This window comes from Sclerotinia sclerotiorum, genomic scaffold, assembly GCF_000146945.2.
Source record: "Sclerotinia sclerotiorum 1980 UF-70 scaffold_5 genomic scaffold, whole genome shotgun sequence".
Taxonomy (NCBI): Eukaryota; Fungi; Ascomycota; class Leotiomycetes; order Helotiales; family Sclerotiniaceae; genus Sclerotinia; species Sclerotinia sclerotiorum.
In genome coordinates, this window is record NW_001820831.1 from 2,111,478 (window position 1) to 2,133,585 (window position 22,108).

Sequence of the window (22,108 nt, forward strand, 5' to 3'; positions counted from 1 at the left end):
ATCCTTACATGCCGAAATGCGAATGCGGGCATGAGGTTTTTTCTCGCGAGATAACTGAGGAGTTCATCTCCCTCTGCCAAAAGAACTCCATTTCCAAGGAGACGCCCTATTCCGAGGCGAAGAGTAGACGGTTTGACGAAGTCATAATTTTTAGTGGTAAGAACTTCGCTGAGCGCTTTGGCATTTGTGACCATAACTCTCTCCGAATTTAAGATTCCCAGATATCGTATGATGCCGTCATTTGGAACTTCCTGTATCCTGTTACATCAATCAATATATGTTTGAGTATATAAGGATTGAAGCTTACCAGTCAAGCATAGGCTGTCCAGTCGGCTCTCCAGAAATTCTCTTCCAATGACCATTCCACCAACTACCACCTTTCGGCGAAGGCAGATGTCTAAGTGATGAAAAGTAGAAAGGATATAAGATTACTCTCCATATCACAAAGCCTATGAACTGCAACAGATATAGTTGCACAAATGTTCCTAGGTAACCTGGGCGTGAGGATGACAATGCATCTGGTTTATAATGAACCAGTGCGTACGAAAGGATGGTCGGTAAGACCAGCAGTCTTTTGAAGGGAATAGACATGGAGACGGACAAATTGAAACTATTCTAAAAATTGGCATATGTTGGCAGAATGTCAAGTACTTAAATGGTGGGCGGGGTCGGGTCGAGAAATGCGCCGCCTCCGCAATCTACTTCCTAAGCTGAAGATTCAACGGAAATAGTAAGGTAGTATAAAATGCCTGTGGAAATGTAACAATGTAACAACGTAATAATTTGCCACCGAAGAACCTTTTATAAAAGAGAATAGATGTGAATCAGACCCAAAGGCACATCTGCTCCATCGCAAGTTTCGAATGTCGTGCTAATTGTATGTAACTGGAGACCCGGGCGCAGACGATTCCACTTGTCACTCGCGAAAAGAGACTCCAATAACTGACTCTATGTACTTATCGTAATCCCGTATTGAAAAGGAAATGAAATGGAATGAAAGATGCCGTAATTAACATAAGGATACGATGTTACTGATGAGTTGCTTCGAAAGAATAGAAACAATAAGATTGTAATCATGGCTCAAAATAACTCGAGATGAAAGGAAGTTTTGGATCTCATCACCCACCAGACCTCAACGTGTGGTATACCCTTTTCAGATGGAATTCCAACAAGGATATGGTAGATCTTGCCCCGTATGAATGCACCAGGAACCCACTCTTTTCACTCTTTCCTCACCTGGGCCGTATCTGTCGCCAATGGATTGTCAAGCATTACGATAGAATCAATACGGTTAAAGCTTGAATCTGACCTTAACGTGAGTAGTATTGGCTTTTCTAGCGGACGGAACGGACCTCCACCAAAGATACCGGAACAGCCTTTTCCGACTGTGTGTTACATAATCCCCCGGGAAAATGTTCGAGGTCCGGCCCCGCTTCTTTGTTGATTGGTTGATCGTGCATCCACGAGGCCAATGTGAAGGATTGTAGGATAGAATCAACTTCCTCTCTAGAACAACTACACTAGCGTACCTATCGAAATTCGAAAAAATACAATATGATTGCTTTCATGCTCAAAACTTCAGACAAGCTCTTGTTATTATCAATAAGATCTATCTACCAACTCTTCCAACGTTTCCTGACGTGATATCCTGAATCCACCAGGAACACAGTCTGGAAAAGCCCAAACCCCTCAAGAACATACTTCTTGCTGATAGCTTGTAGGCTGCTTTTCATCTCATCACCATATTTACATCAATTGAAAAATCCCGTGCTCTTTCTAGAGTCATCAACTTCATCGATAGTTTTGGCCGCTCTATCCATGTATTGTCAGATACTTCTACCTAGGAGTATGCCAATATATACATAGAACAAAAATACCTTTGCTAAATATCAAAACCTATTAAGTTATCTCCATATCGCTGATTTGTTGATAATTGGGTCATAGAAACGCCAGTATATCAAAATCCAACACATACCTTTAATATCTTCCAAGGATACAACCGCACTTCTAAGAAAGCGTTTTGCAAATGGGCAATAGAAAATTGAAAGGATGTAGCAGCAGCAAAGATCTAGCGAACTCCATCGCTTGCATCTTCTGAATGTCGGGGCTTAATATCCATGAAAGATTTGAAAACAACAGATGCCTTGTATTCCTTGATGTATTCAATTTTTTTTGCAATAATAAACCTTCTAGATTGAAGATGTTATACCCAACTTCATTGAAACAGATGAAACCTAAATATTTCCTATACTGGCGAGTACCGTGAAGTTTTCGTCCAGAGTAGAAATCGGATAATTATATAATGATTCCGGGCCATTTTTTTATCTCTTAGGAAAGTTCTTATATCAAACTGTATTTGTTACTTCCTCCCTTGAGTGCGGTCCACAGGTCCAAATCCGCATTGGCATTGATGATTCGACCATCTGTAAGAATCATTCTGAAATTACCGGTCAATTTCGCAAGCTTTGAATACTCTTAATCACATCTGCATAAAATAATTATTCTACCCTTACCGAAAATCCTGACTGCATGCACTCTCATATGTTCAATGTCCTATCTTGCAGAGCTGGTGAGCCGTCCATGCTTCGCTTCCCACGATAATTGGACTTTAGAAAATGTCATTTAGACCGTACTTGTTCTTAGTAGACAAAAGTTTTGCATAGTTTTCACCATAGAAAACCTGCTGCCAATTCGGCTAATCGAAAGCGGCTTTATTGAGGTACGCAGCAGGATTAGGAGTTAGTTTTTGCAGGGCCGGGACTAGCACGTTGATCACGGTTTTTTGGCTGAGAAAATAGCGGTCATATTGGATTGATTGTAAAGTCTGATTCATGCTGCTAGTCAGGTTTTCGCAGTATTACATTAGGCTTTGTACAAAGGTGAGAACGACTTGCGTGCCCAGGAACGCCAGAAACAAGGAGTTGCGCCATTCTGGATGAACAGCATTAGAATGGGTAGGTGCCTGGCTAACATTCATGGAGACACCTGCCAGGATGCCACTATTATTCAAGATAGATTTGATGCCATTAACTAAGGAGATGGAGGAATTATTGGATGCCACGAGAGAACGTGGAATGATATTTCCTCCAAGATTGAGCTCCGTGATATTCATGTTAGGGTTCAGAATATAGAAGGCATCCTGAAACGCAGGGAAGTCGACAGAAGAGAAGCTATAGTCAGCTGTTAGCTGAAGGCTACAAACATGGGGAAACGGTTAGATCTGCCATGCTTACCGTTTTAGATAGTTCTATGAAGGTAAGAGTAGCCCTGACGGTCGGCATTTTTTTATGCAGTTCCAGTCATGGATAGCACAGCACCCTATTTGCCGTCCCCACCACCAGTAAGAGCCCAGTAGAAATCCGAATTTAACTTAGCTCCATAGTGAGAAGTTCTCCTGTTTCAATGACGACCTCCTACTCTAACACTTGATCCGCTGCAAATCCAAACTTGGACCTAAGCGGGCTGGTCCCGCCTCCCTGAGTGTAGCCTCGACTGGAAGAGATGTGTATTGCTACAGCTATACACACTCGCGAGTACGATCGGAGTCAATATCGGGCAATTGGCCACCTCGGCCTTTTCATATGGGACGAATGTCTTGACTCCACAGCTATTTTACAGTGCACATCATTAAAAACAAGCCATCCTCGCATTTATCGAAGCAACAAACTTAGATGCAAATGGACTTCTGGTTGACATGCAGTCTTATCAGCAATCCGTGATCGCAACGACGTATGAATGGCCATCATCAATTTTCAATTTACGGAGGTATGGCATCGGCCGCTGCCTTCCGAAGAAAACAAGGTCAGGAAATGATAACACGCGGATTACTCTTGGCCCACTCATGTCCTTAGGCTAGTGATAACCCCAAAGGTTAATATTTAGGGAAGAAGAAATATCCCCAGTTGCTATTGTCATAATAGTGTCGTCTCTATCGCAGGCTCTTCCTTGTGGCAGCCAATGGTAAATAGTATAGCGATTGCCGGCTTCAGCACCAGAAGCGATTCGTAGAGTTTAGAGGCATACCAAAAAAGGGTATTTCCATTCGTTCCTATTTTGAGCTTAGGGCGAGCCCGAAGATATTCAATAGATACTTATCTAAGAAAGATATCCCGGGATCCTTTGCCATTTAGGACAATATTAAACTCAAAGCGGAACATTCGTAGACCAACTAATTCTCATTGTACTTGTGGTTTTGGCTCACATCACCTGACGATTAGATTGCGATCCTTCCGCTCATTCACCTCCAATCGTATCTTCCAACTCAAAAATAATGGTGTCTAAATACCAGCACCGAGGACATACAAAACAATGTTACAGTATACAGTTAGTCTCTCATGCTACAAAGATGGGAATGTCAGAGTGCCATCATATTTCCCATAATATTTCAGTGTAACGGACTTAAAATGCCCGCCCCCGCATCAAAGGTGTCGTTAAAAAGAGGAACATGACATGTTTCGATACGTCGTGGTTTGTCTTTCGGGGGCAGCTAACAAACTATGAAGGAGATATCAAAAAAGTCAAGTACTAATTAATATCCGTCTTACCCCATATCTAATGATTCATTTGATAGCAGCAAATGAATAGGTACAGAATCCCTTGATGTAGTGAGGTCAGGATTGTAGCTCAGAAGAGGTTGAGCTTCGTTAACACCATCATATAACTTCGATTCTAATTAACCATATTCAGCTCTAGCTTTTTCCGCTTCCACTCGACTTTCGGAAATATAATTGGCTAGAAATCAAAAGTGGATAACACAGCGGTTAAAAGGTATCCACTTTACTAATTCTTCCAATCATACTCCGTCAGCTTCCCCAACTTTTACCTAGATTAATCAGGTTAGATGGGATCCGAGCTATCTGGGATTAATAAAACGGTCGACTTGCCTTTGAAGTAATATGCTTTGCATTCTGTACATAATCTTCCGATTGTGTAATCAGTAATCTCAACCTTGTGATCTTGGAAATTCTCAACAAAGAAACTCTGCAATATTAGTAATATAGGTAATACCTACTAGATAGGTAATACAAAATTGTAGGAAATTCCTCTTATCTCTCATATTTCCCCTCTCTCTTAATATCAGCTTTTCCCTTCATTGTCTTAGAGTTACGTACAAAGTATCTTGAAGAGAATCCAGAGATACACCTGCATTGCCAGGATAGGAAAGTGCAAGCGTTTCTCCGCGCCCGGCTAACTTAAGCCGTTGCTAACAGCTCCAAGCCCCTCCACTTATCCCAATTACACAAGTAGGTGTTATTATTGTTGTTGTTTTTGAGGTGACAATCCTACGATACTTGGAGAGATACAACCAAAGTTCTCTTCAAATCTCTGTCAACTATAACGTTGTGAGCAAAAATGCGTCGAACCTTGACAAGAGGCATTTCTACTGCCGCGGCTCGCCATACCCCCTCCTCGGTACGACCTAGAGTAGCATTCAGTATGCCCTCCTCCTCTGAGACCTCCAAGATCGCTACCCGCAGACTCCATGCTACAGCTCAACATCTCAAACCTGCTGCAGCTCTAGCTTTCAGTGCCGACAATTACCCTACGACTCACGAAAAAATTCAAGATGTCCAGGATACGCCATACTTTGTCGACAACAAATTCCTCAAATCTGAATCTACACAGTTCATTGATTTACACGACCCGGCAACAAATAATCTCGTAACGAGAGTACCACAAAGCACAGATGCCGAGCTCAAAGCTGCGGTTGACAGTGCGGTTAAGGCATTCCCAGGATGGAAGAACACCAGCATAATGGCAAGACAACAAATTATGTTTAAGTTCACACAATTAGTACGGGACAATTGGGATAGATTGGCTGCCAGTATCACATTGGAGCAGGGTAAAACCTTTGCTGGTATGTTACTAGGTGGTTTGATTTACGCCTCAACGCTGACTTGCCCGCAGATGCGAAAGGAGATGTTCTTCGTGGACTGCAAGTCGCCGAAACAGCATGCGCTATTCCTCAACAAATGATGGGAGAAGTCATAGAGGTAGCAAAGGATATGGAGACCAGAAGTTACAGGGAGCCATTGGGAGTTGTAGCCGCCATCTGCCCATTCAGTGAGTCCTGGTCATTTTCCGGACTTGGAGCAATCTAACATCCAGTAGACTTTCCTGCAATGATACCATTATGGTCTATACCAATTGCCTGTGCAACTGGAAACTGCCTTATTGTAAAGCCCTCCGAACGAGATCCTGGTGCCGCAATGATTCTTGCGGAACTCGCCCAAAAGGCTGGCTTCCCCAATGGAGTACTCAACATTGTCCACGGTGCTTCGAAGACGGTCGATTTCATCATCGATGAACCAGCTATTAAAGCTATCAGTTTTGTCGGAAGCAATCGCGCAGGAGAATACATTTTCACCCGGGGTTCTGCTAATGGCAAGCGTGTGCAGGCAAATTTGGGCGCCAAGAATCATTGTGCCGTCTTGCCGGATGCGAACAAACAACATGCACTTAATTCAATTGTTGGCGCAGCTTTTGGTGCAGCTGGTCAAAGATGCATGGCTCTTAGTACCTTGGTCATGGTCGGGGAGACTAAGGAGTGGCTGTCTGAGCTAGCGGAAAGTGCCAAAGCACTAAATGTGAATGGTGGATTTGAAAAGGGAGCGGACCTCGGCCCAGTCATCTCTCCACAGAGTAAGAAAAGGATCGAAGATTTGATTGCTAGTGCAGAAGAGGAGGGCGCCACAATCTTACTGGACGGTAGAGGTTACAAGCCAGAAAAATATCCCAACGGAAATTGGGTCGGCCCCACGATCATCACCAACGTCAAACCTCATATGAAGTGCTACACGGAAGAAATCTTCGGTCCAGTACTAGTCTGCTTGAATGTGGACACTCTTAACGAAGCCATTGACCTCATCAACGCGAACGAATACGGAAATGGTGCCGCTATCTTCACACGATCTGGAGCAACAGCAACACACTTCCAGAAAAACATCGAGGCAGGACAGCAGGGGATAAATGTACCAATCCCTGTTCCTCTCCCTTTCTTCTCCTTCACTGGAAACAAGAAGAGTGTTGCTGGAGGTGGTGCAAATACATTCTATGGCAAACCAGGACTACAATTTTACACACAGCAAAAGACAGTTACCAGTTTATGGAGAAGCGAGGATGCAATTTCTAAGTCTGCTGATGTATCAATGCCTACTCATAGCTAGATATCTTGATTTTATGAAAATTTAATGATTTTAACGATCTGATTTACAAGCGACGTACAATTGTACTTCTGGAAATGCACTTTTTAATCAACGACTAATCTCTTCGTGTCCCATTCTCCCGTCTTAATGGAATTTACCAAAGCAATATTCACAAAATAAGCTACTCTGGACACATCGGTAACTATCGCCTGAGGTTCCTTATTCTAGCGGGTTCAATGTTCACGGCAAGAAATACATGTAAGGGCTGATGATGTATAGTTCACTGAAATTAATCAACCACGAATGTTCAACTGTGTGATATAGGTTGCAGTAGAGATAGATACGGGAAATGTAGAAAATAAGTATTGAGGTAACAATGGTGTAATAATGTTCATGTTGAGTAATCTTGACTCAGGGCCAGAAAGCGTCGGGTCCTTAGTAAGTGAAGGTGTTAGCTTCACCCGAATGTTCGGAACTATAAACGAGAAAGGGTAGAGCTTGATTAGTGTACAGAGTAGCTAGCCAGCTTGCTTAGTGGGGTCCTTACTACTTATTAGTACTATTGCTATGCCTTCAAAGCTTCTATGAACGTGTTTAATATATTTAAGTTAATACTAGAGGAGAAATGTAACAACACATTCGCTGCTATTGAGAACGACAACACCACGATTCCAAGGCCCACAGGAAAGCGGCAGGGACCGAGCTTCGCTAAACATGGATGGCATGGCTCCGTTGGTAGCGGTCAATTTTGTAAAGAAAAAAGATACCGCGGTCGACGGTAATCATCTGTTGAACAGTGCAATTTACTGGAGTCAAAAATACCTAGAGGGACTCCGTATATTACTGACCATCTGCAATTCGAATGTTCAGATTAAAAGTTAGTGGTATTCCAAATGCAATTTGGACATCCCACCCTAGTACAATTATAGACATTCCCAGTTCCTTTCCCATTCCCATTCAAAGTCGAGCCAGACAATTCAGGAGATCATTCACCCGTCTGACCAACAGCTGGCCTCACCAACCAAAGCATCAACTACCCCTGCACCTACCGAATAAAGGCGTGACTGCCGCGCACGACAAACTGGCGAACAAAAACAACCCCACCATACCGCTTAGAGTGGTGCAAATATCTCGTCACCTCTCAACCAATTCATCTTCAGACAACAAAACACCATTAAATACAACAATGGCTTCCAAATATACTGTCAGAAAGATCGGAGCTCCAAACACTTTGGAGCATCGTATCTATATCGAAAAGGATGGAATCCCAATTTCCCCATTCCACGACATTCCTCTTTATGCCAATGAGCAACAAACCATCTTGAACATGGTGGTTGAGATCCCAAGATGGACAAACGGCAAAATGGAGATCAGCAAAGAAGAGGTTTTTCTTACTCACCATCCCATCTTACACTGTCAGCTAACATGCTATTAGATGCTTAACCCAATCGAATGTCCCCCTGTCGCTAAACTCAAATCTTATGCTAATAATTTCAACAGAAGCAAGATGTCAAGAAGGGCAAGCTTCGTTTCGTCCGCAATTGCTTCCCACACAAGGGTTACCTCTGGAACTACGGTGCTTTCCCTCAAGTAAGATTCGGAACATATATACATTATTTACGACTGGAGCTGACGGGACATTAGACTTGGGAAGACCCTAACGTTGTCCACCCAGAAACCAAGGCCAAAGGTGACAATGACCCATTGGACGTTTGCGAGATTGGTGAATTAGTCGGATACCCTGGCCAAGTCAAACAAGTTAAGGTTCTTGGTGTTATGGCCTTGCTTGATGAGGAAGAGACCGACTGGAAGGTCATTGTCATCGATGTTAATGACCCCTTGGCACCTAAGCTCAACGACGTTGAGGATGTTGAAAGACACCTTCCAGGTCTCTTGAGAGCTACAAATGAATGGTTCAGAATCTACAAAATCCCAGACGGAAAGCCAGAGAACCAATTTGCTTTCACTGGAGAGTGCAAGAACAAGAAGTAAGGCTTGCTAAATGAGTATCTTTGGCATTGTAAGCTAACGATGTTCTAGGTACGCTACTGACATTGTCCGCGAGTGTGCTGAGGCTTGGGAGAAACTCATCACCGGCAAGACCACCCCAGGAGATGTCTCAACGTAAGTTTTTTGTTATCTCCCTATGGCAGCTTTTTAACTAACAATTGTCAAGTACCAACGTCACCGTCAAGCACTCTACCAGCCGTGTTGAACCAAGCCAACTTCCTCCCATCCCAGCTAACGAGAACCTTGCTCCGGCTCCTATCGACCCAAGCATTGACAAGTGGTTCTTCATCTCTGGTGCTGCCGCTTAAATGCAAAATCCATGGATAAGGGCTATGAATTTCCAGGCATTACCACCGGATTACCATAAAAGTTACGTTGCAGCATTCTATGAAGCGAAGCACTACACAAGTCTTTACTATTGGCTGTAGATACAATACGAAGTTTTCCAAGTGCTAGTTCTTGCACATCCAATCTCACTCCTGGTATTCGATCCGTGCAACTGTGATGTGTTATCAAATCTTTGCTCTTCATATTCCCTGGTTTCAGATAACTTGATGGGCTTTCTCAAAAATGCATGAGGCTGTTGGACCCGCATATGAGCCAATCCAGCCAGAGAACGTGGCATTATGTTGAGAAGTGAACATTATCTGTCTTAGCATTGGTATAAGATGTAACCTTAAATGCTCGGCGCTAGGGACCTTGGGTGCGATGAGCGCGTAGAGCGTCCTAACATTGCGCCCGTATCAAGCCTCCAAAGCTTCTCCCTGACTTGTGATTCCGCCCAGCCCGCAGGCCCGAGTAACCCACCACGGAGAAAACCGGCACGGATTGGAGGATATTGAAGATCCTACAACACGTATATCCTGTTCACTCCATAGACATGCCGTACTGACTGGAAGTATGGTATTGTCATCAATCATACGGCCTCAAAACGCCTTCCCACATGCAATAAATATACATTCCAGCATTGTACATCAGTTCCCTGTCAATTCCTCCTGCCTTGCCAATATCCGTGAATGCCTATCTACCTCATCGGATACTCCCCTAATACCGAGCTTTTCTGCGTCCAAATTCATCTCTTTCCCATCCTCTGTAAACCATAGTTAGAATTTATGAATAAAAGTTTGACTTCGTCGAAGACATACTGAACTTCAAGCGCACAAGACTCGGCTCTTTAGATGCTCTTGGTAGTATCTTTGTATCAATCTTCATGGTCTGTCGTGCATTTGGCGGAAGAACCGAGAGAAACAATCGTGCAGTTTTAGCTTTGGGAGAGAAGGGATTGAAGACGGTCGAGACTTCCGTGATGAATCGGGTGATCATATTTGCTAGCACAGTCTCCTAGTATACAATCAGCATCTGATGATCAAACATATTGAATTGAACTTACATGAGATTTCCAATGTACTATGAAGGTTTCCGAGGCGTAGTTGTGGTCTGGATGCTCACTATGCTAGGCGCAAAATAAAATTCTCGGTAAATTCCGAGCCTCACAAGTAGCTACCAATTTCTCATGACGTGACATCAAGAATTCACAACCAGAACACCTACGAAATTTGAGCAACCTGATATGTCTTTCGAATCTCTCTCCGAACGCCTTACGGTGCTGCAGGAATCAAATAGACAAGCCAGGGAGTTAATTCGCCATTTAGAAACTATTGAGTTTCAACCAGGTTCTATAACATTAGATGGCGATGATGATAATGTATTATTAGAGCTCTCTGCGGAGATTGCCCAGGTCCTGAAGGATCAGTCAGAGGACTTTGCGCGATTGCAGGAAGAAATTCTATCAATGCCTGTGGGACGGCCGAATAGTGAGTTACAAAAACAGAGAGAGGCGCTTGATGAAGCAGTGGAGATGGACATCGAAGATATTAAATCGTAAGACGCATATTTGCTCACTCCCATATATCATCTATTACAAACTAACCACCGAAATTTACAGACATCATAGAGCATTTTGCAAAGCCGAAATGAAAGCCAAAAAGACGCTCGAGGCTGCGAAAGTTTTGGAGCGACAACATATGCTCCAGGCAAGCTTAAATCCCTCTTCCGGTAGGTCAACTCCGAATTCGATGGAAAGACCTGCCGCTCGGCCAAAGTCGGAACTATCAAAGGAAGATAAGACGGTTAATGCTGCGAGTGACGTTACTCTGGCGCTTCGACGAACTCACGAAATGATGGCGGGCGAGTTGGAAAAATCACAATTCGCAAACGATACATTAAGGCAATCAACGGAGGCTTTAGCTCAGCTGAATGAAACATATTCTACATTGGATTCTCTATTATCGAGTTCGCGGAATTTACTTGGGACTTTATTGAGAAGCCAAAAGAGTGATACGTGGTATCTGGAAACGGCATTTTACGTTCTCGTTTGTACAATTGCATGGCTCATTTTCAGGAGGTTACTTTACGGACCATTTTGGTGGCTAGTCTATGCGCCACTGAAGTTGACGTTCTACACCTTGTTTGGCATATTTGGAATAATGGGTTCAAAGAGTGGTTCAGCTGTTGAAAGCAGGATCTCGATATTGAGTGCGCCGGCTACTTACGCGACTGTGTCAGCCAGGAGTGAAGGCGTTGCTTTAGATAATGAAGACCTTCCTGTCATTGACGTTGGAGACGGCAACAGGCAGTCGATAGAACCCGAGGCATCAACTATGGTTGAGGAAGTCGAACATATTATCGATGAAAGTCAGCACTATCATGCACCTGATAAGGAGGAAATCATCATAGAACCAGCATTGGACGAGTCTGCTGAATACGCACAGCCGGTACTGGAAGAAGATGTAGCTCGAAGTGAGCAATCAGATCCAGGGAATCCAAAGAAGAGGATGTGGGAAGAACCAATAGAAGCGGCTAAGGAAGCAGAGCGAATGAGAGACGAACTTTAAATTATCGAACGACATTTGAAGGAATCTGTTACCCCTATATAACATACAATTATACCCATTTATTTCATCAATTATACAAATGTACATTCTATCCTGACATAAAGTCTTGAATAATTTTATGCTGATCAAGGCTGCAGATTACTACAGTGTTTAGTAGTCTGTAGCACAGAATTCAAACGTTTCGAGATCCAAAAATTCTGAATCTTTGGTAGTGGCTCAATAATAAATTCAGTGAGTACATTGTTCTAACTGATTGCACTACATTCCAGACATCAAAAAATTCCGCCCAGCATAGAATATTTCAACAGCGACAAAAATCTCATCTACTAGCAAACTACCTACACATTGTCAATTAATAGGCTAGAAAATACTCTACCAATTATGAGTCAACTCCAAGTTTCCCGCTCACAAAAAGCTCGTGGTTTCAAAGACTTTTGTTCCAAGTATGTTGATTGGATAGGAGTGGATCAGCTGGAATTGTTTAACGACCAGTTATATGCTTTTATTTATGTTTTTTAGGTTAAGAGAAAAGAAATTTCTTTTTTCTTTTGATGATTATGGATTGAATGGAATAAATGATATAAGTGAAATAGTGTTGTTTCGGATTCAAGTGGATTCGAGACTTTATGGAGGATTTGAGTATTTGTTTATACCCATCTATATGCATAGTATCAATTGTTTATATGGTAACCAACCATCTCATGGGTTCGTTGAAAAGCTACCTAGTACATACACCAGTACCTAGGCAGGGTTTCTTACCGAGAAGGGGGGAGTCGCATTTTGTATCGATATCGCACATTCTCGTTCAATCATGCATAGGAAGATCGATCAGCTTGCTCATTGGATCGAACGACCTGAACTTCTACTTGAAAGCTCTCCAATCAACTCGATCAGATCTCTAGACAGGGGCAAAAATGCGCTTGTTTGAAACTCTCATGTTATTCTCCTTCACCTTCTCTATCCCTGGCGCGAGTATTCATAGGATTTCTTTGAGCACCTAGATAATTCTTAGTTCTTTAAGCTCCTTGTATCATCATGAGCAAATGAATCATCTATTTTCGACAATACGTTCTCTATCTGTGCTCTTTCTTTGTAAGGACACGGTGAATGAATGAAAAATCGTCTATTTATTAAATAGAGGACAATAGAATTTTTTCTCAGTCATCGTTTATTGTACTGGTACGCTCGAGGAATCATTTCTTTATTATTGAACAAAGAGAGGTTAAAGTCATATTGTTTTTCTATTCTTGTACAGTTTGTTTTTGCGCAGTATTTATTGCTTCGAAGTTCCTTCGGTTTCAAGTCCTTCCTTCGTTCATAGATCGACTCATCTTTTCAAGTTATTTTACATACACATACGTACATACAGCCGACCGTTCTTAACAAGCAAGGCATATAAGCATAGGATATTTTCAGCGGGTCTGATCATCAACGAACGTTACAACGCACACAGAACACATACACGAATAACAGGAACCTAATCCCAACAACTTCAAGATGCAGTTTACCACCAACCTCGCGCTCGCAGCATTCCTTTGCACTTCTACTATCAACGCACACTTGTCGCTCACTTACCCACCTCCTTTCCGTTCTGCTCTCAATCCTAATGCTGTCCAATCCCAGATCGACTACAGCATTACATCTCCGCTCTCATCGTCAGGTTCAAACTTCCCTTGCAAGTACAACGACATGGGTACACCCGGAGGAAAACCCGTCGCTACTTGGGCTGCAGGCGCAACTGCAAACTGGACAGTCGGAACCGGTGCTGTGCACGGTGGAGGATCTTGTCAAGTCGCGCTCTCCTACGACTCTGGCAAGACATTCCGAGTCATCCATTCCTATATTGGAAGTTGTCCTGCTGCGGTAGGTGCAAGTGCGGACTTTACTGTTCCTGCCGATGCTCCAGCCGGAGAAGCCATGCTCGCATGGACTTGGCAAAATCAAATCGGCAACCGTGAATTTTACATGTCTTGTGCTTCGGTTACCATCGAAAGCTCTGCATCGAAGGTTCGCGCTGCTCCAGCTGTCGCCTTTTCTTCCCGTCCTGATCTCTTCCTCGTTAATCTTGGAAATGGATGTACATCTGTGGAAAGCAAGGCCGTCAACTACCCAAATCCAGGTCCAGATGCAGATGTCACACGTAAATCCTCAGAATCAGGTACCTTTACCGGAACTTGTGGTCCTGTCAATGGTGTGGCTTCATCTGGTTCTGAGGCAGGCTCATCATCGGCCCCTGCAGGAAGTTCAAGCGATGAAAGCTCCAGTTCTCCAGTAGCTAGCGCACCATATTCCCCGGCAGTTAGTGCATCATCTGCTCCAGCACCTGTGGTTTCCCCAAGCACAACTCCAATCTCCATCGAAATCATTCCAACCACTGCAGCTTCTTCCACGCTGACCTCAGCAACCGTCGCCCCAACATCGGCAGCAGCTTCCCCAACAGTTGGCGCCACCACTCCCTCATCCTCAGGAACATCTGGAGCCGTTAAGCCATCAGTCGACGGTCTCTGCTCTGGAGGCAAAACATGTACCGGCTCCGGCTTTGGACCATGTTGCTCCCGAGACGGATTCTGTGGAATTGGCGATGCTTGGTGTGGTGCTGGATGTCAACCCGGCTTCGGAACTTGTGGCACTACCATCAACTCAACTGCCGCTGGCAATCTCATCAGAAGAATCAGAGGAAGAAGTGTCAGAGTTTAAGCGATAAACTGATTGAGTGGGTGAGTGGTGTGAGTTAGGAATCGAATTAGAATCAGAATCGGAAGGCACAGTCTTTGTAAGATAGAAGTCTATTTCTTCATGTCTGTAATGCAGAATATTTATTATTTAAAAAAAGAGAAAAAAAAGTTTAAAATGAAGTAATGTGATGTATATTGGTGATATTGGTGACGTGATGGCTAGAAGAGGGTATAAGCAAATGAACCGTGATGCCGCAGCTTGAATGCATATGATGGGAACTGGCGCAATAAATAAAATTAGAGAGTATGACATTACTAATGCCGATATATAATTTTGCTCGAATACGTGAGATACATTTGTGATACACAAAATTGCGACAAATGCCGGGAATGAATCATCAAAATTCCGAATAATTATATGTTGTGCCCTGATCATCACTGCGATTACTCTAAAGAAAAGGCACATCACCCGTTGGCTCTAAACATACTGCCACTATTCACCGTCTAACCAGCGTAGCGTCTAAACAGGGGTCAAGGCTCAAGCTCCTACCTAAGCTACTCTGGCCTTATTATTACGACGATTACGAGTATCAAAAACAAAAACGATTAAAGCATAAAGCATGCATGTATTCCGCACTTTAACAAAAAATTCAACTTCTACACTCATTTGAAGAACCAATAAAAGGAAAAAAAAACATAACAAGGGAAAATTTCATTCATCATGGAACAGAATGAACCTGCTGGGGCGCTAAGCTGGCGTCTTAGCTCGCATCCTATTACTCTGTTGTGTTTCCTCGGTTTTCGCATTTGTAGGTTTTACTTTGTTTTGGTTGGTTTGGTTTGGTTTTGCTTGCGCATGGTTTGATTTGGATTTCCGGGATTCCTTTTCTTTTTTTTCGAGAGAGAGATGAAAATCGTTGGATGGGCCATATGAGTTGAGTATATTACTGACCTAATGTTCATATAGCAAGTCTCCTCGTCTATCTCTTCGGCATCCTCTTCACGCAAAACTTGCAAGTCTCCTGTTCCTTCCGCTTCCCCTGTTCTCCGATTTTCTAAGCTGACATTCAATCAAATAGTGTCCTGATCTTCATAATAACTATCCTTCTCCTCGCTGCCGATTTCTACTACCTTAAAAATATCGCCGGTCGTCGCCTCGTCGGATTGCGTTGGTGGAATGAAGTAGATCCTACATCTGGCGACTCGCACTGGGTTTTTGAATCCTCGGATCCAAATACCAAAGTTATAAACCCTACGGATAGCAGGTTTTTCTGGCTTGCGCTTTACTCGCAACCATTGCTTTGGGTCGGGTTGGCTTTTGTGGCTATTTTTAGGTTTGAGTTTATTTGGTTGACGTTGATCGGTAAGTTTTACTTTTTCTTGCGGGATTTGGGTGCGGTAATGAATACGTTGAAGTATAGAGTGCATTGCTGATAAGTTCACATGTATAGTGATTGCGTTGAGTTTGACGGTTACGAATACGTTGGCATTCTCGAGGTGCGATAAATTTGGACAAGCATCGAATTTGGCGGGCAGTGCTATGTATGGCTCAGGAATTGCAGGGAGTATTGCGAGTGCTACGCTTGGAAGATTCTTTTCACGTTGAACAGGAGTTGAGAGAGGAAGGTCCACAAGGAAGTTTTGGAAAGGCATGTACGAGCACAACGGTTATGATACCAAAATCAATGAGCTTGACAACTTTGGCCCCTTTTTTTCGACGCAAACGGGTTCGCCACGCCGTGGTTGGAGTCAATATTGTTATGCGAATGTTGCTTGGTAACAATGTTGCAATGGCGGCGTTCAAGTATAAAGGCGTTGGTATTTCAAAGGCTTTTCTGTTCAAAATGAACAAGAGCTAAATTATCACTAGTATGCAATTGTTCGTACTGGGAAGAACTTTCTTCAATGTAACAGTTAGCTCTTCGCAACGAATTTTGATGTCATGCTGCTACTGTGGGGGATTGAGGGATTGAACTTGAAGATCCAAAAAAAAAAAAGAATATGTACTCCAGTATCTGTATGATTAGGTAATGAATGTTTGAAATATTGCGGTTTAAGTAACGCTTTTTATTGTATGGTTCATTTTATTGTGTATGGATCACAAGGGATGACGCCAGTTTGTGGTCATTTTAATATGGTTACTATCTTCTGAAAATACTATTTTTTTAGCAATGTTTTAGGCCAACCGCTCTAGTGGTGGTTAAGTACCATCCATAGATCCTGAATTTTTCATAGAAGAGTCCTTATCCCTCATTGTTCAATTTACGTTTACATATTGAGTTGTACCATTCTACTGTACTCACTGAATCGGGAGTGCTTTCATTGTTAATGTCCCCTTGAAGGCTCGCTGCATAAGCTATTTCCAGAAATGCATACATCTACCCAGATTACGTCCTCTATCTACCCATAAATCAACCCTCAACAACCCCCCCACCATCCCCATCAAAGTCTAGCCATTTTCCTCTGCCTCCCCTCCTGCTCCCTCAAAATCCTCTTCAAAATCTCACCACTAGCATTCTTCGGAATAATCTCCACAAACCTCACTCCGACCATCGACTCTTTATACCTCGCCGACCTCTCCCCACACCACCCACTCCTTCATATCCTTTTTCTTTAGCCTTCTACCTTCCCCCTGTCTTTTCAGCGCATACGCTCGAGGCATCTCTCCATTTGCATTAGACCCCTCGATACCAATGATAGCCACATCGACTATTAACGGGGGGGTGTTGGGGACAGGAGCACAGACTCGGTTTCTAGTAGCGATATGTGGAAACTTTAGATTTTGATGAGCTCTTTTTTTGTGGTTGATTATGTACCAATTTCTTCTTCTTTTGCTGGGGTGGGAAAAAGCGGGATGAGTTGAAGGGAAATTGGTTTGCGGGTTTGTTTTTATTTTGAAAGAGGTGGAGGAGGGGGGTTTAGTTTTGGTTTGTTTATGAATGGGTGGGTGGATGGAAAGTGTTTGATGGTTTGGATTGGATTGGGTTGGGTTGGATGATAGTCTGGTGATGGGAGGGTTTATTTGGTGAGTAGGAATTTCTAATTGAGCAGGCCCATCAAATGATAATATTCTCATATCATTAAACGAATGGAGGTAAGCAAACACAATCATTCTTTTCTAAACCGGCAGTGTGAAATCCGGCAAATAAGTTGCGGATGGCGAAGTTTTAAATACGATATCTTTCACAAATTTGCTAGTTAGTTAATTAGATAAGTCCGCTGGATAAATTATTTCCATTATTGTTGTATATGATACTAGTCATATCGCACACACACACATATACACACACATATATATATTCTCAATACTTATATCCAATTACTAGGTAGATGATACACTAATTAGACTAAATAACCAACAACCAGCCTTGAAAAGTGCAGATTAGTATAGGTTGGTTTTGTTTTGTTTTTGGGGGGGGGGAATACTTCATTGTTGTAAAATGTGAAAGTGATATTCATGATGATGCTGTTATTTCATTAACTTTTGCGAGTATCAAGTATGTTACTGCCGAAAAAGAAATGACCTATATGCTCCTAATATATGAAGGAGAAGTTTATATTTATTCTTCACCTAAGTAATATAAGTGTGTAAACTCCCGTAAATGCTCATCTCTTCTCGGTTAAATCCAAACGCCCCTGATGCTTCCATATCTGACATCACAAGGTATACCCAAAGCATCAAAATGCCACCAAATCCATTCATACCCATATATATGCATATCCATAATCGCAAATCGAATACTAAGCACTAATTGTCATCTCTGGTTTGAGTTCAGTCAAAGGTGCGCTTTCCGTCTCCGTCAAAGTCGAGGATTGGGCAGGATTTTCAAGACTTCGAATTTTCTTTTGTTCCCCTCCGTCCTCCTCCTCATTCTTTCTTTTCTTCTTTGCTGCCTTTGCTTCTGCCTTTGCTTGTGCTTGTTTGAGTTTGTGCTCCTCGACCTGTTTATCAGAGATTCCGATTTTCTCGTCCACATCTATTGCCTGTTCGAGTAAACTTTTATGACCTAAATGGTCGCATAACTGCTGGTAGTTTTTGGACTGCTGAATGGCCCGATATATTGGAGATTTTCCTGGTATCAGGTGGTTTAATAGATATTTCGTATTTCCGAACCTGTTCTCCATGTCCAGACTGAACTTCATATACTGGAGAACCACCTCTTCCCATGGTGCCAAGCCACCATCAGCTTCACTTCTAAAGCAACTTGAATTTGCTTCGGCTGCCACAGCAATCATAGCACCATTTGTACCATATTCTTCGGCCAATTTTAAGGCCTGATCTCTATTTTCTACGTCTCCATTCATCAAACAAGCGATACCACTCTCACGACAGATATCCGCGATCATCTTAAGTTGCCCTCGGATGGCTCTTTCCCTTGGACGCATTGGCGTAGTTCGACAATGGATAGTGAGGCCTGTAATACCAGTAGCACAAAGCTTTCGTACCAGAGCCTCAGTCCTCTCAGGAGTTTCCAATAACCGTATCTTCACACTTATTCCAATTTCAAATTCTGGTACAATTTCCTTGACTAAAGCTTCGAGAATAGCGCATAATTTATCTGGGGTTTGTAGAAGTGCTGCCCCCATACCGCCACTTGTACTGAATGGTTTCGGACATCCTGCATTTACATCAATGCCCGCAACGTCTGCGGCCACCATGCGCGCACATTGGACTGCTTTTTCTGGATCGGATGTGCCGATTTGAAATATGAGTTTTTTGCCTTCGAGTTCTGGATGGAGGCGGAATATGAGGCTTTCATTCAGATTTGCATTCTTTTCTTTATGTCCTTGAGAAGGGAGCCGCGTAAAATCGATTGTATTAAGGGCGGTGTTCACTTTTCGTGTTGTTCCAATCATGGATCGATCAACCGTCTCGGGGCCTTGAACTCGTCAGTTTGTTAACTACCTAGTATAGCTGTAGATTCCATACCCCATACCAAATCTGCTCCATAGTGAAGAGCAAGTAAACGTGAAGGAAGTTCGCCGGATCTCACCATAGGAGCACTGATGACAATGTTAGTAACTTCCTGATGATTACCATTTGCGACACCTCAAACTCACAGTACTATCTTGCCCCTATAGTCCACACCTTTCCTAGGAATAGGAACTTTCTTGGGGATTGAGGTCATGATAAAAGATGTGAGACGTTGCATAACATTGTATTCACAGATTATTGTGTCGAATCGTGGGAAAGAAAAATAACGCTTGTCATAAATTCGGAAAAATAGTTCCACTATCAGTTGACACGTGATAGATAAGGATTGTGTGGAGTAGCCAATCACAGAAGCTGCATGGCTATCTTCTAGGAAGTATTGCCACCCACCTCTTTCCCTACTACGCCATGTATATTGACTACGATCAATGTCATGCGCAAAAGTCCAAGTGGACATGGAACAACTAATGGCATACTACATAGGTAGGTCAGATAAACGTCTCAATATAGATGAACTTGAGTTAGACATCAGTAGGCGATCACAGTTGATAGTATTCTCCCTGAATCCCGAATCAAATATGCAATGTTCGAGTGGATATAACTCCCCATGATATTTGAAGTATGCATTTCCTTCCTCCTGTCCCATCATAAAAACAAATCGACATATTGTCCATCCTCAAAACAGCGCTTGAGTAAAGCAAAACCCATATGGTATCCAAAATCCATCCGCTAAACACCTCCCATCACATAAAACCAATGTACATAATGTCTTCATTCCATTTCCCTATCGCCAAAGAAATCCATGGTATCATTCAGCAATGCTAATCTCCAAAGATTTGTCGTAAAATGTATTTTGACCTAAGAGTTATTAGATCGATTATACTTGATAATGATAGCAGAGCAGAACGTACTGTTTGTTGCTCAACGAAAGCAGTTGAGACCGCAGAGACGCATACGAAAAACAGGTCTTCTAAGACCGTGTCTATCCGCCGACACATTTGCGCCAAATCTCCTACCTCCAACTCCCTTTGACCAGAAAAAAGGCATAGTGGCGAGTGATGTGGTTGAATATTTTATTGATTGCTGCGATAGTGGGTGGAGGTTGATTTAGGATATGTGAGTGAAGATCTTGCTTGTATTCTGATTGTGGGAATACTCTGTACTTCGATTGGAATTTGATAACGAGGTATCATGCATAATATATCCAGATCATTATTCTAGAGTCAGGGCGCAGTGAATGATGTCGAGCCTTTCGGTTCCCAAAACCTGTTTGCTGGCTTGGCATAAAATCTGAAAGGGGCTTTGCTTTCCCAGCCGCTTTGAGGGCTAGAAATCAACCAAAAAAAACCTTTTGCCCAAAAGTCTACATGATAATTCTTTTAACATTTTGACATCAAGTCGTTGAAGTGGGAATCTCCTTCATTTCCTTGTTTTTCCTCGTAACCTAAGATGTGCAACAAACAGGAAAACCCTGCCATCTATTATTGACATACTCCTCTAATGACCAATGACACTGGGTCATTGAATAACCTGTTGACTTGAACAATTGTGCAATGAGACGCGGAATCTTGAATATTAGCGGCTATGAACTGCTGTTCAACCAAGCTGGCGGATTTGAATGGAGAGAAGGGACATCAGTTTGCAGTCTAACGAAAATTACAAGGATACGCTGGCCACATATCATTCAGCGACCTTCATTACAATAGGCTTGGATGTCGGCAAAGGTGTATGTGTTTGGAGCTCCTTGCCAAATAATTGAGCCAGGTTTCTTTGGGAACTATAATCGTTCTGTGGTGCCCGTACCATAAACAGACAATGACGGAGAGCTCAAAAATCCAATTTGCGCGGCCCGCAGTCCTTGGTTTTCTGTGGTTTAAGGGCAGAGACTCAGATTCAGGAACAGGTTATCAGTTATTGGCTAGGCATCAACATTTAGTGAATAAAGATATTTACAGAGAGCCAACTCCCTCTGGAGCAACATCATGGCTCTTTTGATACCAACAAGCAAGTGATAGATTAGCAACCGACTCCAGAACCCACTAATAAGCATTAGGCGCACCATTCTTGACGCTTCCATATGGCTCCGCAGGATAATCTCCAAAGCAAGCATATTCATACTGAGCTTCTTCTGTAGATTTACTCTGCACTTTCAAAAAAGTTTCCAGCTCACACCACCCATCCAACCTATCAACTCCACACTCCAAGAAACTGAATCCCAAAGGTATCGTTCTCTGGTTGAGAATGAAGTGTATATACGTAGTTTCCTTTCCATCGATATACGTCCTATTCGCTGCTAATGGCTTTGGTGTCTTAATAAGTTCGATGTCTAATCTTGCTCCAAAAGGCTCCAGGTGCGAGACGGTTAGATTATGTGGACCAGGATAATGGGTAGCTGGTAAGGGCGTGGCGAATTGTAATAGAAACCAAAAGCGGTGAGAATAGACATGATGT

The 22,108-nt window shown here is 42.8% G+C and overlaps 11 protein-coding genes across 11 annotated transcripts in view; 4 read left to right on the plus strand and 7 right to left on the minus strand.

The window, feature by feature from the left end:
* The window catches only part of SS1G_04780 (hypothetical protein), a gene marked incomplete at both ends in the record, with an annotated part of 1,841 nt that extends 1,250 nt beyond the window's left edge, over positions 1-591 (minus strand). The window contains 3 exons of the mRNA XM_001594922.1: positions 9-258; positions 308-397; positions 545-591. Of these exons, the coding sequence (XP_001594972.1) occupies positions 9-258; positions 308-397; positions 545-591 (387 nt within the window). The remainder of the gene's footprint in view (positions 1-8; positions 259-307; positions 398-544) is intronic.
* A 2,266-nt stretch (positions 592-2,857) lies between these two features.
* On the minus strand, positions 2,858-3,281 carry SS1G_04781 (hypothetical protein; the record flags this gene model as incomplete). The annotated part of the gene is made up of 2 exons (XM_001594923.1): positions 2,858-3,097; positions 3,234-3,281. 2 exons carry the CDS (start codon positions 3,279-3,281, stop codon positions 2,858-2,860), a joined length of 288 nt encoding a protein of 95 aa, XP_001594973.1.
* A 2,071-nt stretch (positions 3,282-5,352) lies between these two features.
* SS1G_04782 (hypothetical protein) lies at positions 5,353-7,166 on the plus strand (the record flags this gene model as incomplete). The annotated part of the gene is made up of 3 exons (XM_001594924.1): positions 5,353-5,857; positions 5,908-6,063; positions 6,112-7,166. 3 exons carry the CDS (start codon positions 5,353-5,355, stop codon positions 7,164-7,166), a joined length of 1,716 nt encoding a protein of 571 aa, XP_001594974.1.
* Positions 7,167-8,331: 1,165 nt separating this feature from the next.
* SS1G_04783 (inorganic pyrophosphatase) lies at positions 8,332-9,463 on the plus strand (the record flags this gene model as incomplete). Its single annotated transcript, XM_001594925.1, has 5 exons — positions 8,332-8,529; positions 8,646-8,735; positions 8,790-9,133; positions 9,186-9,269; positions 9,322-9,463. The coding sequence occupies 5 exons, from the start codon at positions 8,332-8,334 to the stop codon at positions 9,461-9,463; spliced, it is 858 nt and encodes a 285-aa protein (XP_001594975.1).
* A 666-nt stretch (positions 9,464-10,129) lies between these two features.
* SS1G_04784 (mitochondrial 54S ribosomal protein YmL44) lies at positions 10,130-10,367 on the minus strand (the record flags this gene model as incomplete). The annotated part of the gene is made up of 2 exons (XM_001594926.1): positions 10,130-10,245; positions 10,301-10,367. The coding sequence occupies 2 exons, from the start codon at positions 10,365-10,367 to the stop codon at positions 10,130-10,132; spliced, it is 183 nt and encodes a 60-aa protein (XP_001594976.1).
* Positions 10,368-10,725: 358 nt separating this feature from the next.
* Positions 10,726-12,049, plus strand: SS1G_04785 (hypothetical protein; the record flags this gene model as incomplete). The annotated part of the gene is made up of 2 exons (XM_001594927.1): positions 10,726-11,036; positions 11,110-12,049. The coding sequence occupies 2 exons, from the start codon at positions 10,726-10,728 to the stop codon at positions 12,047-12,049; spliced, it is 1,251 nt and encodes a 416-aa protein (XP_001594977.1).
* A 1,497-nt stretch (positions 12,050-13,546) lies between these two features.
* SS1G_04786 (hypothetical protein) lies at positions 13,547-14,746 on the plus strand (the record flags this gene model as incomplete). The annotated part of the gene is made up of 1 exon (XM_001594928.1): positions 13,547-14,746. The coding sequence occupies one exon, from the start codon at positions 13,547-13,549 to the stop codon at positions 14,744-14,746; it is 1,200 nt and encodes a 399-aa protein (XP_001594978.1).
* Positions 14,747-15,795: 1,049 nt separating this feature from the next.
* SS1G_04787 (hypothetical protein) lies at positions 15,796-16,377 on the minus strand (the record flags this gene model as incomplete). The annotated part of the gene is made up of 1 exon (XM_001594929.1): positions 15,796-16,377. The coding sequence occupies one exon, from the start codon at positions 16,375-16,377 to the stop codon at positions 15,796-15,798; it is 582 nt and encodes a 193-aa protein (XP_001594979.1).
* A 2,088-nt stretch (positions 16,378-18,465) lies between these two features.
* SS1G_04788 (hypothetical protein) lies at positions 18,466-20,114 on the minus strand (the record flags this gene model as incomplete). Its single annotated transcript, XM_001594930.1, has 3 exons — positions 18,466-19,604; positions 19,655-19,728; positions 19,786-20,114. The coding sequence occupies 3 exons, from the start codon at positions 20,112-20,114 to the stop codon at positions 18,466-18,468; spliced, it is 1,542 nt and encodes a 513-aa protein (XP_001594980.1).
* A 351-nt stretch (positions 20,115-20,465) lies between these two features.
* SS1G_04789 (predicted protein) lies at positions 20,466-20,704 on the minus strand (the record flags this gene model as incomplete). The annotated part of the gene is made up of 2 exons (XM_001594931.1): positions 20,466-20,515; positions 20,614-20,704. The coding sequence occupies 2 exons, from the start codon at positions 20,702-20,704 to the stop codon at positions 20,466-20,468; spliced, it is 141 nt and encodes a 46-aa protein (XP_001594981.1).
* A 730-nt stretch (positions 20,705-21,434) lies between these two features.
* The window catches only part of SS1G_04790 (hypothetical protein), a gene marked incomplete at both ends in the record, with an annotated part of 2,311 nt that continues 1,637 nt past the window's right edge, over positions 21,435-22,108 (minus strand). Inside the window, 2 exons of the mRNA XM_001594932.1 lie at positions 21,435-21,523; positions 21,717-22,002. Coding sequence (XP_001594982.1) covers positions 21,435-21,523; positions 21,717-22,002 — 375 coding nt within the window. The remainder of the gene's footprint in view (positions 21,524-21,716; positions 22,003-22,108) is intronic.